Source organism: Carettochelys insculpta, chromosome 18 (genome assembly GCF_033958435.1).
Source record: "Carettochelys insculpta isolate YL-2023 chromosome 18, ASM3395843v1, whole genome shotgun sequence".
Taxonomy (NCBI): Eukaryota; Metazoa; Chordata; order Testudines; family Carettochelyidae; genus Carettochelys; species Carettochelys insculpta.
In genome coordinates, this window is record NC_134154.1 from 25840984 (window position 1) to 25855936 (window position 14953).

Below are 14953 nucleotides of genomic sequence, written 5' to 3' on the forward strand. Positions count from 1 at the left end.
TACTACTCATAATTCCAAATAAAAGCTAAATTAATGCAAAAGTTATACACTCTTAAAAATATGGAATTTATAAAGGAAGGGCTGACAAATTTTAACCTGGCTTTTTCTAGCTGAAACATGAATAAATAATAATAAGAAGAAGAATAATTAATAATAATATGCTAATGGATTAATCTTCACACATCACCTTTTTGATGATGAGAAGTATTAACATCCCCATTTTGCAAAAGGGGAAAAACAAAGGCATGGAGGTCAAATAATTTATCCAAGCGATCATGTAAATTTGAAACAAAACTACAGCTAGAACCAGAACCAACTAGACCATGATGAAAATTAGGTTTTTTGACTTTTCTTGAGATTTTCCATTTATCTTTAAACCACATGAGGTCACCACTCCTGCACAATCTCAGAAGCTACGTCATCAAGGCTACTTATGTCTCAGCAGGCATTCACTTATCCTGCCATCACCAAGGAAAGCACGTTGTACTAGTAGGCAATAACCATCTCACTGCAGAAGGTAAAGGAGGAAATTAAAGAGGATGGGGAACTAAAGAAATAAAATGCCATTCAGAAAATTAAATGGGTCCAGTTTTTGAAGTAGGATCAAATATTTGGATCTTGTAAATTTTATTTGTGTCAGCTAATCAGACATATCTGAATCAAAGAACCATACAGACAATTAGGGTTGGAAGAGACCTCAGAAGGTCATCTAGTCCAATCTCCTGCTCCAAGCAAGACCAAACCCCAATTAAATCATTCCAGCCAAGGCTGTCAAGCCTTACCTTAATAACCTGAAAGGATGGAGATTCTAACACCTCTTTAGAAAACCCTTTTCAGTACTTCACCATCCTCTTAGTGAAATAGTTTTTCCTAATATCCAACCTAGATCTCCCCAGCTGCAGCTTGAGACCATTATTTCTTGTTCTGTCATCCGCTACCACCACTGAGAACAGCCAGGATCCATCCTCCTTGGAACCCCACTTCTGGAAGGCTGATATCAAATCCCCCTGTTGTTCTTCTCTTCTGAAAAGTAAACAAGCCCAAGTCATGTGCCCCAGCCCTTAACCATTTTCTTTGCCCTCTGAGGGGCTCTCCCAGTTTGTTCATGTCCCTTCCGTTGTGGGGGGCCCAAAACTGGATGAAGTACTCCAGATGTAGCCTCACCAGTGCCAAATATAGGGGAACAAGCACTTTCCTTAATCTGCTGGCAATGTTCCTACTAATGCAGCCCAATATGCTGTTAGTCTTCTTGGCAACAAGGGCGCACTGTTGACTCAGATCCAGCCTCTCGTCTACTCTCTACTGTAATTCCCATGCCCTTTTCAGAACAACTGCTGCCTACCCACTTGGTTCCCAGCCTGTAGGAGTGCATGGGATTCGTCCATCCTTAGCGTAGGATGTGCACTTGTCCTTGCTGAACCTCATCAAATTTATTTTAGTCCAAACACCCAATTTGTCTAAGTCACTCTGGACCCTATCCCTAGCCTCCAGTGTATCTACTTGTAGAAAGCATAGTGGATTAAAAAGATATATTAACATATACAGATGGTAGGTATATGTTTATGTACATGCCCTGTGCCATGCACTGCACTGCAAGTGCACACAAGCTTTGTGACTCTTAGCACAGTTGCAACCAGAACTGACCTGATCAAAAGGCTCAGACTGTAGATGACTATATCCATAAGAAGGAGAAGCAGCCTATGAAGAGAAGGACAACCAAGGCAATATTCCCATTCTGGATCTGAGGGACATTCACATCAGGAAAGGAAAAATACCTGCTAGCATTTGTTTCTGCGGGCTGCCCTCACAAATATTTTCATAACTCTACAGGCCTCACTTTGTGTACCTCTGTTGCGTGCACAGCCTATGAAATACACATCTTATACCTTTAAAAGCAGTTTTACACACCTTCATATCCTCCAGAAGAGCCTCAGGATCCTCAATGCCTTCTGGAACACATTTCTTGTTCTCTGGGAGAGATTCAAGTTTTTCTACTAGGGCTTTCAAACCCTTCAGTTCAAACTCTGTGAGATGTGTCCATTTGGTTGAGACTTCTGTAGCTGGCGACCCTGTTGGTGTTTTTGGATAGTCTGTGGGGGTTGTGGATTTTACACTGTCATCTGACTCATTAGACAAAGTTCTTTTGAGGTACCTCATTACTGTGGCTTTCTGTTTTCTCCCTGAAACCTCCTTTCCTTCAGAGTGTGTGCTGTTAGGTGAGGAGGAACCATCAGCCAAGGACTTTGTGTTCTTATCCAAATTATCCTCCTTTTCTTCCCGGGCATGAGCATCACAAGATTCTTCATCCATGTCTAACCAGGAATCTGATGAGAAGCTGTCTATACTGGGTTTTCTTGTTGCATCTGCGAGACACGTAAAGAAAATTAAACTTTAATCCTGCTGAATTTATAATTTAAACCAGTCTTCCTGTCAAGACTAGTGATCACCTGATTAGACTGGCACATGACAGCCTAGTGATAACTCCTGATAACACACAATTAGGAAGTAAATTTTACTCAGATAATTTAAAACTGATTTTCCTGTGTTTCATTAACATCTATTTCATGCAAATGATTCAATAACTTAGAAACAATATGACTTTTTCAAAATTTTCAATCTCCAAACTCCCTCAAGTTAAGGGTAGAGGAAAAATCATAATTCATTTGCGGCATATCACTAATTTTCCAGAAAAAACAGATGAGATCAGACTTAACATACTTCATATTTCTAAGGTATAAACAAAAACAGGAAAATAAACCTTTAAAAAATCTCATTCTATATAAATCTTGACAGGAATGCATTAGCAAGACAGGTGGTAGAATCTCCATCCCTAGAGGTTTTTAAGTCCTGGATTGACATAGTCCTGGTTGGGATGATTTACATGGGGCTGATCCTGCTTTAGGTAGGAGGCTGGACTAGATGACCTCCTGAGGTCCCTTCCAGCCCTAGAATTCTATGATTCTATTTTTCCCCTTTGCAGGTCATCATCAATAGAATAAACAAATACTTGGTTCCATACAGTATCTGTCGTTTAACAACTCTAAAGCACTGCAAGAACTCTCATTATCTTTGTGAGCCAGAACAATACTATTATGCCCATTTAAAAGTTGGTGATTTGAAGCACAGAGAAATGAAGTGATAGTCCCAGTGTCACACAACTGTATAATCACTACGGTAATGAACACAGTCCCAAAGGCATGCTCTTTGCTTTAGAAATAAATATAGGCTGGACCTCCTTGGTCCAGCACCCTTGGGACCTGAGACTTCCCATACAAGGAGTTTGCCAGAGAAGGGGAGGTCAGGCCACTCTGGGCCACCCACTCCAGCCAGCAGCTCCGTGCCCTCAGCAGCTCTCTACTCCCAGCTGCCAGGGCTCTCTCATGGCTGTGGGGGCTCCACTCTCAGCTAATGGGGCTGCATGACTGACCAGCTGACCCCCCAGCTCCTAGCAACCTCTGTGGCTGCGTCTCCCTGATCCAGCAACATCCATGATCCTGCTAGACTACGGATGTTGCTGAACTATAGAGTCCCAGACAAAAGAATTTCAACCTGTAGAAGTACAAGAGGCTTGAATGTTCAAAAAGAGCAATCCTCCTAACTTCTATCATACTTTCTTTTTCTTTTAAAGCAATGGAGGTTAGGAATCTAACTAACACTTTTTGAACATTCAGCCCAAAGTCCCTGACTCCAAAGAATTTAAATCCTTAGGTCTAGTCTGCAGTAGGCTTTTCCCGGAGCAGCTTCAGTGATGACCGCATTACAAGAAGGGTAAGGAACAAGGTTCCCAAAAGGTTTTAATTGCAGTTTATACCTGCTTTTCTACCAAACAATATAGCTATCCTGTCTACACTAGCACTTTCCCCATTAATATCATCAGCAGAGAGAAACTGGTGTTAATAACAGTGGGAAAGTCTGGTTAGAAATCTGGTTAACAAAGTCAAAGGGACTTTTGAAACTGACTTCAATGGGAGTAGGGGCAGGCCCTAGACAGACTCACTATATGCAAAAAAGAGAAGAGATACAGCAGTAAACAAGTGACTGAGCAATGAAGTGTCTCATGTCCTTGTTCTCATTTATTTATTTTCAGAAGTCCAAATTCTGAGTCTTTCCACTGCTTCTCTTCACTCAAAATTTTTACTTCTACAGTTGCACTTTTGTCAGTACGTCACTCACGATGTGAAAAAAACCTACTGCTGGGGCCTCCTGTGCAGCCTGACAGAGAGAGCATGTTGTGGGGAAAAAGGGGCAAGATGCTGCAGCCAGAGACTACACATTACGGGTTCATAAAGAGTTGAGGGCTGGACTTCTATGCCAACACATCACATTAGTTATGGTGTGCTGGGGTCTGTCCCCACACTTGTTCCCATCAGGTATTCTAATGCAATTACAGCCCGGGCGGTCCCTAAGGGGTGTGATGCATGTGATATATCAGCTGATGTTTCTAATGTAGTGAGGGATGCTCCCCTCCAGCTCTGCCCAAGACCTACCCTCACTCTCCTTTCCCCAGTGCCTCATACCCACTGGACCCTGTCCTAGCCTCTTCCCTGCCCAGTTCTGCCCTCTTCCCCAAATGTGCCACTCCCTTGCTCCTCACTATTCCTTCCCAGCACCTCCTGATGCTGCTAAACAGCTGATCTATGACAGGTGGTTGCTGATGAGTGGGGCCTGCTGGCAAGCAGGAGCCACTGGGGTGAGGGGTGATAAAGGGTTACCAGGTGGGCGCTGAGCCTTTTTTTTTCCTGTGTATGCTGCGGATGGGAGCATCCATAGAGTTGACTCCTATGGCTGCCCCTGCCAGAGACTGTGCTCCGCATGACACATGCACATTAAGCATGAGGCCCAGAGTAGCTGACCCCAATTCACTGGACCCCAACGGGCAGCTCTGAACACCAGCACAAACCCCAAGTGTAGATATACTCAACTGGTATAGAACACCACCCAAGCTGTCCAGGTACAGCACATGAATAATGAGGTTTGTATGGGCGCTGCTACGAAGGATTAAGAGTTAAACACAGGGTTAACCTCCAACTGGGAGTTGTCAGTTTCCCCTTCTATGTTAATTTGTTCCATTTTCTTGTTTATAAAAGCTCCCTAAAGGAAAAGCGCTTGCTGACTGCAATTGTGGTTTCTTCTGCTTAGTCATTCCACCAGCCAACACTGCAATATACTTAGTTCTAAAAGCTATTTTCTAGCCCAGGCTCCCACCTGGTGAACAGTGCGAAGAACAGCTCTGGCAGGGTTTGGCCCATTCACATTTCCATTTTACCAAAGCGTTGTTTAAACTGCCTCCACGCAAATGCCGATGGGATCTAAGTGAGTCCTTCACAATGTTTAAATGCTTTCTACCATGCTTACATTGTGAAGCAATCTGTAAAATAAAAAGTGGTACCTCCCAGCATTACAAATATGTGCAAACCTCTGTGAATTGGGTCCCTGCATTGTATGGCACACCAAGGTTTATGCCAGTCAAGAACATAGCAGTAGACAAACTTAATTTTCTTACTATCACATGTCCTGTAAGTCTTTGGCTATCTACAGGCTTAGGATCATGCATTATGTGTCTCCCTCATAACAAAATTCAAATCTTTTCCAAAAAGGATAGGGGGAAATTTCTCACCAGTACAATAATTTTGTATTTGGAAAATGGAGGCTTAGTGCAGGTGTAATCCTGAAAAAGCAAGGGTGAAAGGTACTTCCAATTTCTAAAGCAATGACTCCTTTTAAGGCCTTGGGCAAATTACAATCTCTCCCCCCCAGCTGGCCCTTCTGCAGAATAGGGATGATTAAACACAGTTACCTTCTTCGACCGAGGATTAAGTGCCTAACTTTCCCTTCAGCAGTACAGTGTGTTCAATATACACTCTTCTGCTGCAATGGGAATTGCCATTCACAGCTCCAAAGCCTGGCACTTTGGCCTGTCAGCAAGAGTTAGTGAGTGAGTTCTTTATATCAGTCTGAAAAAGGAAATGATGGCATTGAGGAATCTGGTCTCACAGAATTTTCCCAAATAAAAATCATGTAAAGTAATCCATAGATTCGCCATCCATGGGAAAACCACAATATTTTCTGTGAAAGAAAAAAGGAATGATTCCTACAGCATTCCATATTGCACATGAGGTTGTATGTACAGGTTGAGCCATCCTGTGGAACATCTTGCAGTGGGAATCTCAAAAGCTACAGGATGCAGATATAGTAACAGAGAGGTAGCTGTGTTAGACTTTGAAGTGCTACATTTCTGCAGCTTTGTTTTGTTGAAGTACAGACTAACAAAATGATTTATTCGGTGATGAGCTTTCTGATGAAGTGGGTCTGTCCCACGAAAGCTCATCATCGAATAAATCATTTTGTTAGTCTTTAAGGTGTTACATTTCTGCTGTTTTGTTTTGATAGGATATAGACAGAGCATTTTATGACGGGTCACAACTTCTCCTAATGACTCTTTGTCAATTTAATCTCAAGAGTCACATGTCACTGAAGGAAACATGTAGATCAACTGCTATAGAAAACATCCAGTGTAGACTCAACAATTATAAGAATACGAATTCTGTAAGCATTCCCACCTCACACCAGCACACGTTCAAATCTGGTGGGAGGTCATATGGAGTGCCCTTTTTGATCCCAACTGGCAAGATGAATGCCACAGTTGGAGGGACAAAAGGAATGAGATTCAGTGCTTGTACAGAAGCCTGTGTGACTGCTGTAATGCCATCTTGTCCACTAAGCCTCTGCCCTCCTATGGAAAAGATCAAAGCAATAACAGACTCTCACATGCTAACTAGCACCTTAATCTAAGAAAACTGTTGCCCAGAAACTCATTCTGAGACTGAGAAAGGAGTGAGGAAGCAAGGATTCTTCTCCATCCCACTTAAAATGTAGATATTTTTCCTACAGAGAGTAAAATATAGGGATAAGATTTCAGCCTGGCCAGTCCTGAGCCTCTGATTTTGCGCCTGCACTTTTGCAGGTGCAAATAATTACAAAAGAGATTTGTTTTAGAATAAAAGTGTCCACATGGGGAGTTATAGTGATGTGACTCAACCTAAATAATTACGTTAGTTAATTTCCCAGCTCAGATTCAAACTCACCTCAGAATTTGGCCCTCTTAAATTCTAAGTATAGATACCATGTAACTAACGCACAACAGTAATCACCAACCCCACATCCCATAGATTGGAACAGTATTGAAAGCTGTCTATTACAAAATGGGGTGATCAAGGAGGCAGCAAAATTTTTAGAATTAGAGCAATATTAACAGGAATTCACGTATGATGAAGTATTCTGGAGAAGCTGTTTACTGACACCATCTATCTATAGGCATTTGAACAGCTCATTCCGGAAAATACCTGACAGAGGGAAGTGCTTTCTAGGTAGCCCTATCCAAACACAGGAGCTAAAGTTCAGGACACTGAAATTAACACCATTTTTAATACAAAAAAGTGTCGTGAGATCTTTAACACAAGCAAGCAGGATCTTGGTTCCACACACCACTTCTTAACAGCACGGTTTTCTCTTTGGATATTCTTCCTCCAAATGCTAGCCATGCATACTCTTTTTAGCTTTTGAGATCTACTGAGAACACTGTCTGCAGCAGAACAGATGCAGAATGAAAAACCATGTTTCCAGGGTGAAATACAGCAAACTAAAAGAGCTAAAAAATCATCATTAAGAAGTAGAGATCCAAGATGAGCCTTAACAGAGAAGACACATGCTGGAGAAGAGGAGCTGTTTAGAAGCAAACAGCTACATTAAGATGTTTTCCCTAGTCCAAGGAGTAAAGATGACAATTAACATTACCAAAAGAGCTGTAGGTAAGTAAATACCTTCTGCCTATGAATGGATGATGGGACAGTACTCCCTCAAAGGAGCATCTCTTACAGGAAATCAAAACATATTATTAAAAGAAAAGTCTCTAAGGAAGAGAGAGAACAGCACTCAGAATCTCAAGAGTCCTGAAGGAAGTTTAAAAAAGTCAAAGGAGCAGAATTTTTGATATCTAATTCACTAAATCCTTCACTTTTAACAACTGTGCCTGAATGTTGTGGTTCTGCTGTTAAAAACAAATGATACAAGAGAGTCACCAATTATAGACCAAGGAACTTCACCTCAGTTCAGGCAGCTTAGAGTATAATTAAAAGTAGGACAGGGAAATATCTGAAGTCGTTTAATATGATAAGGACAGAGAATCACAGCTCCTATCAAGAGAAATCATACCTCTCTATTCTGTTAAAATTCTTTGGGGGGGGGGGGACCAGCAAAAATATCAAAAATGGGGATCCAGATAATGTAGTAAACTTGTCCTTTTGTACAGCATTTTGTAAGGTCTCTAACACCTATTTAACAAGTTAAAAGGTACGGCATGCCAGGGAACAGAAAATATATTATGACAAAGATGAATAAATAAGGGTTTGTTTCTTAAACTAAAGAGAAAATCCTCGGAATCACTAACAGAAATCAGACCTGAGACTGAGCTCTCTTTAGCGTGCTAGTAAACTGAAGCTGAAAGTGGCAACCAGATGATAAAATAATGCTGGACACAGGGACCATTTCAGCAAATAAAAAGTATTCCTTACATCCAAGAGAGCAAGGTCAGATCAAAAGTCAAACATGTTTGAAGACTGGTGGTATTAACATAACATGCTAAGTGCCTGAGCTCACAACTACCACCACTGCCCTATGCTGTGCTGGCGTAAGCAGCAGCAGTTTGTGATTTTATTGCTGATGGTCCCAAGTCATATCCCCACTGATGAATTGTAGCAGCCAGGTATCAGTATATCGGGATCCGGAGTTTTGGTTCAGGTTTTAGTAAGCTGGTAGGAGAAGAGAAATGCATAACTCCAGAATGGTAGAAGCAAACTGGGGGATGGACTCTTCATTAGCTGCTACTACCAATCCGCAAATCAACAGCAGGGAAGTGGAGAGAATCAGTATCTGAAAATTCGCTCTGTGGAGCACTCTTGTAATACAGAAACCTTCACAGCCTTGCAACAGCTTAGAGCAGTGGTTCCCAACTTAGGGTCCACAGACCCCTGGAAGTGTGCAAGGGTATTGTACAGGGTCCATGAAAAGATAAGAGAAATAAAAATGGTCTTAGAAAATAGAAACGGCTTTGGTGGGGGTTGCGAACAGCTTGTGGGGAGGTCCATGCCAGTGAAAAAGCTGAGAACCAGTGATCTAGAGCACAAAATTCAAGAGAAATCCTACAACAACCAACTCAACAACCTGACAAGTGTGAAATGTACACACACATTACCATAACAAGCCAGTGGGCATCTCCAGCAAACACCTTTTCAAAACCAAATCCATGTGTACATGATGGAGATACCACATATTCAAGTTTCCAACAAGTTACTGAAAATGAGGACGAGTTCAAAAAGGATTTCAAGAATTATTTAAAGACTCTATGGGAAATCTCTGAAGTCATAAGTAAAGGAATCTTCCTGACAATCCCATTCTCATTCTCCAAGCCCAAGAGCCACAGAAGTAGCCAATGTGTTTCACTGTGGTTTGCCATGAGTACAAGTACAACACCTTGGCCGTGTCTACACTAGCCAAAAACTTCGAAATGGCCATGCAAATAGCCATTTCGAAGTTTATTAATGAAGCGCTGAAATACATATTCAGCACCTCATTAGCATGCGGGCAGCCGCGGCACTTCGAAATTGACGCGGCTCGCTGCCGCGCGGCTCATCCAGACAGGGCTCCTTTTCGAAAGGACCCCGGCTACCTCGAAGTCCCCTTATTCCCATCTGCTCATAGGAATAAGGGGACTTCAAAGTAGCCTGGGTCCTTTCAAAAAGGAGCCCCGTCTGGACGAGCCACGCAGCAGAGAGCCGCGTCAATTTCGAAGTGCCGCAGCCACCCGCATGCTAATGAGGTGCTGAATATGTATTTCAGCGCTTCATTAATAAACTTCGAAATGGCCATTTGCATGGCCATTTTGAAGTTTTTGGCTAGTGTGGACGTAGCCCTTGAGACAGAAGGTATAGCCCTTGCTACTGCTCAGTGCAACTCATGCTTACAGACTGCTCCACTTTTGACACAGGCCTTTCCTTCTCGCCAGGCTGGTGCTGTCCTGGCAGTTCCCCAAGGTGGGTAAAGAGCTGCCTGCTGAACCTACACAATGTGATAGTCACACAGTGGAGCGGGCCAGCATTCTTCTCAGATAAAAGAATTTTGCTCTTTAAATCCAAATATTTTTCCAAGCAGCAGCTCTTCAAAACACTTTCAACGTGCATCATCCACCTCTTATCCTGATTCTCAAACTATTATTGCTCTTAGGGCTTGTTTTTACTGAGATTTTTTTCCCCTGAAAGCTCCGAGTTCTCTTTCCAGTTCAAACTCTAGAGAAGCAGCATCTCTCTCAAAATCATGATTAAGTCTGGCAGAAAACTAGCACCCACTTAAAAACAGCTGCTACCTTCATCCTAACCTATGCACTGGTGCCTACTCTATCACCCCAAACTCCCCATTTCTATCTCCTTCTCCACGACACACAAACAGTCTCTTTTCATCACATTTTCTTCTCACAACATCCCAGTATCCTGGATCAAATTTTCAGTACAAATAATTTTAGTGCTGGTCCAAAGTGCTGGATTGACAGTCCTAAGAGCACTAAAACTCCTCTTTGTACCCACAGAATTCATACAGTATGGGCCGAGACAATCCTGGCCTAAAAGCATCAGCTACAGAGCTGAAAAGACAGTTCAATCTCCAAGGCCCATTATTCAGATGATTTAGCCTACCGGGATTGCCAATATGGAGCCTAGTTGGTGCCAACTGTATTTTCGCATGAATTGGATACCTCTCCACTTAAATTCCCTGTAAGTTTCCTATTTGGTGCCCTGCAGGCGCTTAAGGAAGCTGCACAGGCCAGGGACCTGTGGCAGCTGGGGGATGTCCACCCCAACCATAGCACCAAGCTAGCTTGTTCTCCAATCTGCTACTGTTGGGCCCCAGCCTGGTCTCTGCCATGGGCAGCCCAGCCCTGATCCTGCCACAGCAGCCCAACTCCAACCCCATCCAGCCCCAGCTGCTCAGATCTGGCTCCTGAAAGCCCAACCCCCATCCAGCTCCAGCTGTGGGCCCCATCTGGCCACGGAAGCTTGGCCAGAGCCGGTTTCTGGCCTCACCAGGTCAGGGAGAGGTGTCAATTCCCAACCCAAGTGCTGCTGCGAAGTAAGGAAACTGGGAGGAATCCTCTCTGCTTGCAGTAGCCCTGGAGCACCCTAACCCTCTCCCAAACCTGGCCTACCTCATAGCCTACATCCCCAGCCACAGCCCTCATATTTCTGCACCCCAACCTTCTGCTTCAGGCCTGAGCCCCTTATCCCAGGCCCAGCACCAGAACCCACACCCCCAACTGGAGCCCTCAGACCCTTGCACCCCAACCCTCTCCTACAGGCCTAAGCTTCTTCCCACCATTACAAATCCTGTGGCCTCACCCCACCATATGAATTTTACTACATGCAACAGTATGAAGGTCACTGGGGAGATTTAATTATGTCAATGGGAGAGCTTTCTTCTCTTAGCAAAGACCAGCTACACTCTTGCGAAATCTTACAGTGGCACAGTTCTACTGATGTCTCCCTAAGCTATCAAGTACAGACATAACATGAGTCACATTCTGCATGGGTGAACAAATCACCATCAATTATTATTGAGCTGACCTAGATTCATAATGGTGATTTACATGGAGAAGGATCCATACCTTACGTTTAATCTCATGTATGCTATCCCATCTCCATGCACCTCATTCATTCTAAAATATGTTATTTCACTATACACCTTAGTAAACCTCCACCCCGCCTCAGTATCAGGAAGGCCTTCTTTGGAGCACCACGTCATTCATGCCAACACTCTGACATCAAAAGGATGTTGCATTACTTTCCAGGGAATACGAGAACAGAGTGCTTTGTCAATGGTTCTTTAAAGAGCTCTTTCCTCCAGAATAAAACCAGCAAGAAGTTGACCATTTGCACAGATATCCTATGATGTGATGGAGCTACCTGCAAATCTCTACATATCTGTATGGATGGAGGGTCCCATTCCATAGCCTCTCTGTGGGCTATCAAATTTGACACTGAAAGATGGATAAGTCAAGAACTCCTAAAGCACACTGTGCAGCATGCTAAGTAACTGCTCACTTCTCCACACTACTTCCTGAGAGCATGGCTCACTGAAGACCAATGTTTAACCACCCATGCAGCCCATCTCACTGAAACTGACACATCAGGTGGCCATTTCCACCCAGACTGCTGGCCATTCCCTATGTCTCCCAAACCTGTGGTTTTCACTATGGTGGCCAGTTACGGAAGTCAGGGAAAGGGTGGGAAGGAAATAGTTTAGCTCCTCCCTCCACTTCAAGATGATCTAGCCGAAATTTGTGCTACTTTCTGCCCTTCTGTGCCTAAACAGCACAATGGCATGGCCCAGTGGCCCTTTGGAAATAGAATAAATAAAGCTGATAGGCAAAGTTAGAACCCAGGGTGCAAATGTTTTCTCCAAATGCACGTCAGTATCAGCCCCTGATGCTTACCCTCTTGGATCACATCTATCCATCTCTGCCACAATTCACTTTCAGCTATTGTTTTAAAGGTTTCTTTGCCCTTCCTGCCTCTAAATTATTAATAATATAAGTTTGTTTGATTTTTAAATAGTCACCTGTTTCGGAAAAATAAAACCAGCAATTTTAAAAAACGGAAGAAAAACGAAGCCAGATTTGGTGACTGCTTGTAATGCACTTTGTGGATAAAAAGTGCTACAGAAGTGCTAACTATCCAACCCAACAAAACACATTTGCAATGCAGATGTTTTTGGCTGTTAAGGTAATATGCCAAATGCAACAGTGCAGCCTCAACTGTTTGGCAGATTACCTCGACGTGAACATTACTGCAACCGAAAAATAAAGGTGAAATCATTTTTCTGAGACCCATTTGCCAAGGAAATGCTCAATAAACATCGTTCCAGGAAGGCTGGCAGTTCAGTGAAATGTTTCAGCTTCAAATCCTCTCCATCCCCAAATCACGAAATAATTTATTAGTATCTCTATATTTCTCCAAATTAATTTACAATCTGCTTTGCAGAAACCAAAGCAATGACGAGTCTGAGGTGCCAGCATATATTCTGAATATGCACTCAAAGGATTCACTCACCAATTAACATTGATTCTTTCTGGTATTCTTTGCTGAGGTGGCAGCGCTGGGTCACGCAGGACACGTATCTCTCCAGAACATACCAGCACATTTCATAGTAGAAAGGATAACGGAATTTGGCATGCACCTGAAAGCAAGATTGAGACTGTCAATCCATGTGGAAGGGAGAGAACTTTGCAGCACAAGGGCCAGTCATCATTCTCATCATGTTATCAAGAGCACAAACGGTATGCAGGAGGGGGAGGGGAAAGAGGGTGGGAGCCGAGTGAGATGTATGCCTTCAGCATACAAAATGAGGAGACTGCCTGCCTGTCTACTAGATAACATCGTTTCTTGGTTCACTAATTTGTACCCCCTTGGGCTGGTGGGAGAGGATAGGGTGGGGGGAGGTTGTGTTCTTGTGAAATCATGAAACTGATGCATGGCACTCTAGGGTATTACTTCTCTACTGTATAAACATAGGGTGGTCACATACAGATGTTAGTCACTAGAATTTAAGTTAAAAGAAATGTGGGTTCTCTTTTTATTTCCTAAAAATTATTCAGTGATTTGTCAAAACAGCATTATTACCTACAAAGAGTCACACTGGAAACTCAATCTTGTTGACTCAGGTCTTTCTAATATAATTTGATTAAACAATGGAACAAAACACAAAATTGTGATTGTTGGTATATTGCATTCAAACATTATAACAAAAAAAAAATTGGTCACATCTTAACATTTCAGTGGTAACTTTTCCCCTGAATCAAACAGCATAATGGGATTGTACCAAAAAATTCTACCAGGATATCCACCCTTCCTTTATCATCCAGGCATTCTATTTTCATATTAGAAGCTGATTTCTCAGTGTTGTATATTTCTGATATTTATTTCATGTTTAAAAGAGAGAAAAACTGCTTTTTTCTCCTAACAGCTTTCCAAGCAAGGGAAATTTCTGGGATAAGGAAGACACTGGGGCTTCCGGTTTTGGAACATGTACATATATTTGCTTTGTTTGAATACATCTGTACATTTGCTGTGGTTTTTTATTTTTTTGGTTAAATGAATTTCATATACCTTGCATGCACAAGTACTTACATTGAACAGTTCTTACTCTTTGCAGGCATCAAATTTGCATTTTGTGGGCTGGATAAAACATTGCTTGCATACACTGCAGTAGTATTATGTGGACTTCTCTTGACACATTCATGCAGTTCAACTTTTCACCTAACCAACAGGTCTAATACATGTCTGCCCACTTTTAGTGAAAACTGCATTGCAACAAACAGGCAGCCCATTTTTCACAGGCAGCTCATTTTCTTCTAAACATGGGAGTCTAAAGAGAATGAATAAATACAGCATCTGGAACTCATCCTGGCACTTTGCTGAGAAAAGCAGGCTTCTACACACCTACTTCATGATCTGAGCGCATATCCACCTATAGGATTGAGTTGTTCTGCTGCAATGTCCACATTTGAAAATTGTGCCCAGAGCAGCCAGTCAAAAAACCTTGCATCTGCTCCCATTGCAGGGGAAACTGAAACACTTTACGCAATAAATCAACATGTCATAAAGGCTACTTGGTGCACTGCAAGGTAGAACATAAGAAATGCAAAGTGTTTACTAGAGCTGAGACCTCGAACTCAGCACAAATGTAGCTGACAAATCTGAACCAGATGTTGCCAAATGTTGGTAGGGGTGATGATTCAGATGATTGCTGCTACATCGTTATAAACATTCCCTATGTTGTGTGTTAAACAACACTGTAATCCTAAAATAACAAAACCTAGATAGATGCGAGAGAACATTCAACCCCAAGGTGT

The 14953-nt window shown here is 42.6% G+C and overlaps 1 protein-coding gene across 8 annotated transcripts in view; it reads right to left on the bottom strand.

Annotated features, from left to right (window-relative positions):
- KDM2B (lysine demethylase 2B) overlaps positions 1-14953 on the bottom strand; it is a 170920-nt gene that overhangs the window by 74037 nt on the left and 81930 nt on the right. For all 8 annotated transcript variants that reach the window (XM_075012803.1, XM_075012802.1, XM_075012808.1 and 5 more), the window contains 2 exons: positions 13152-13278; positions 1909-2363 (listed from right to left, as the gene is read on the bottom strand). In XM_075012803.1, the coding sequence (XP_074868904.1) occupies positions 1909-2363; positions 13152-13278 (582 nt within the window). The remainder of the gene's footprint in view (positions 1-1908; positions 2364-13151; positions 13279-14953) is intronic.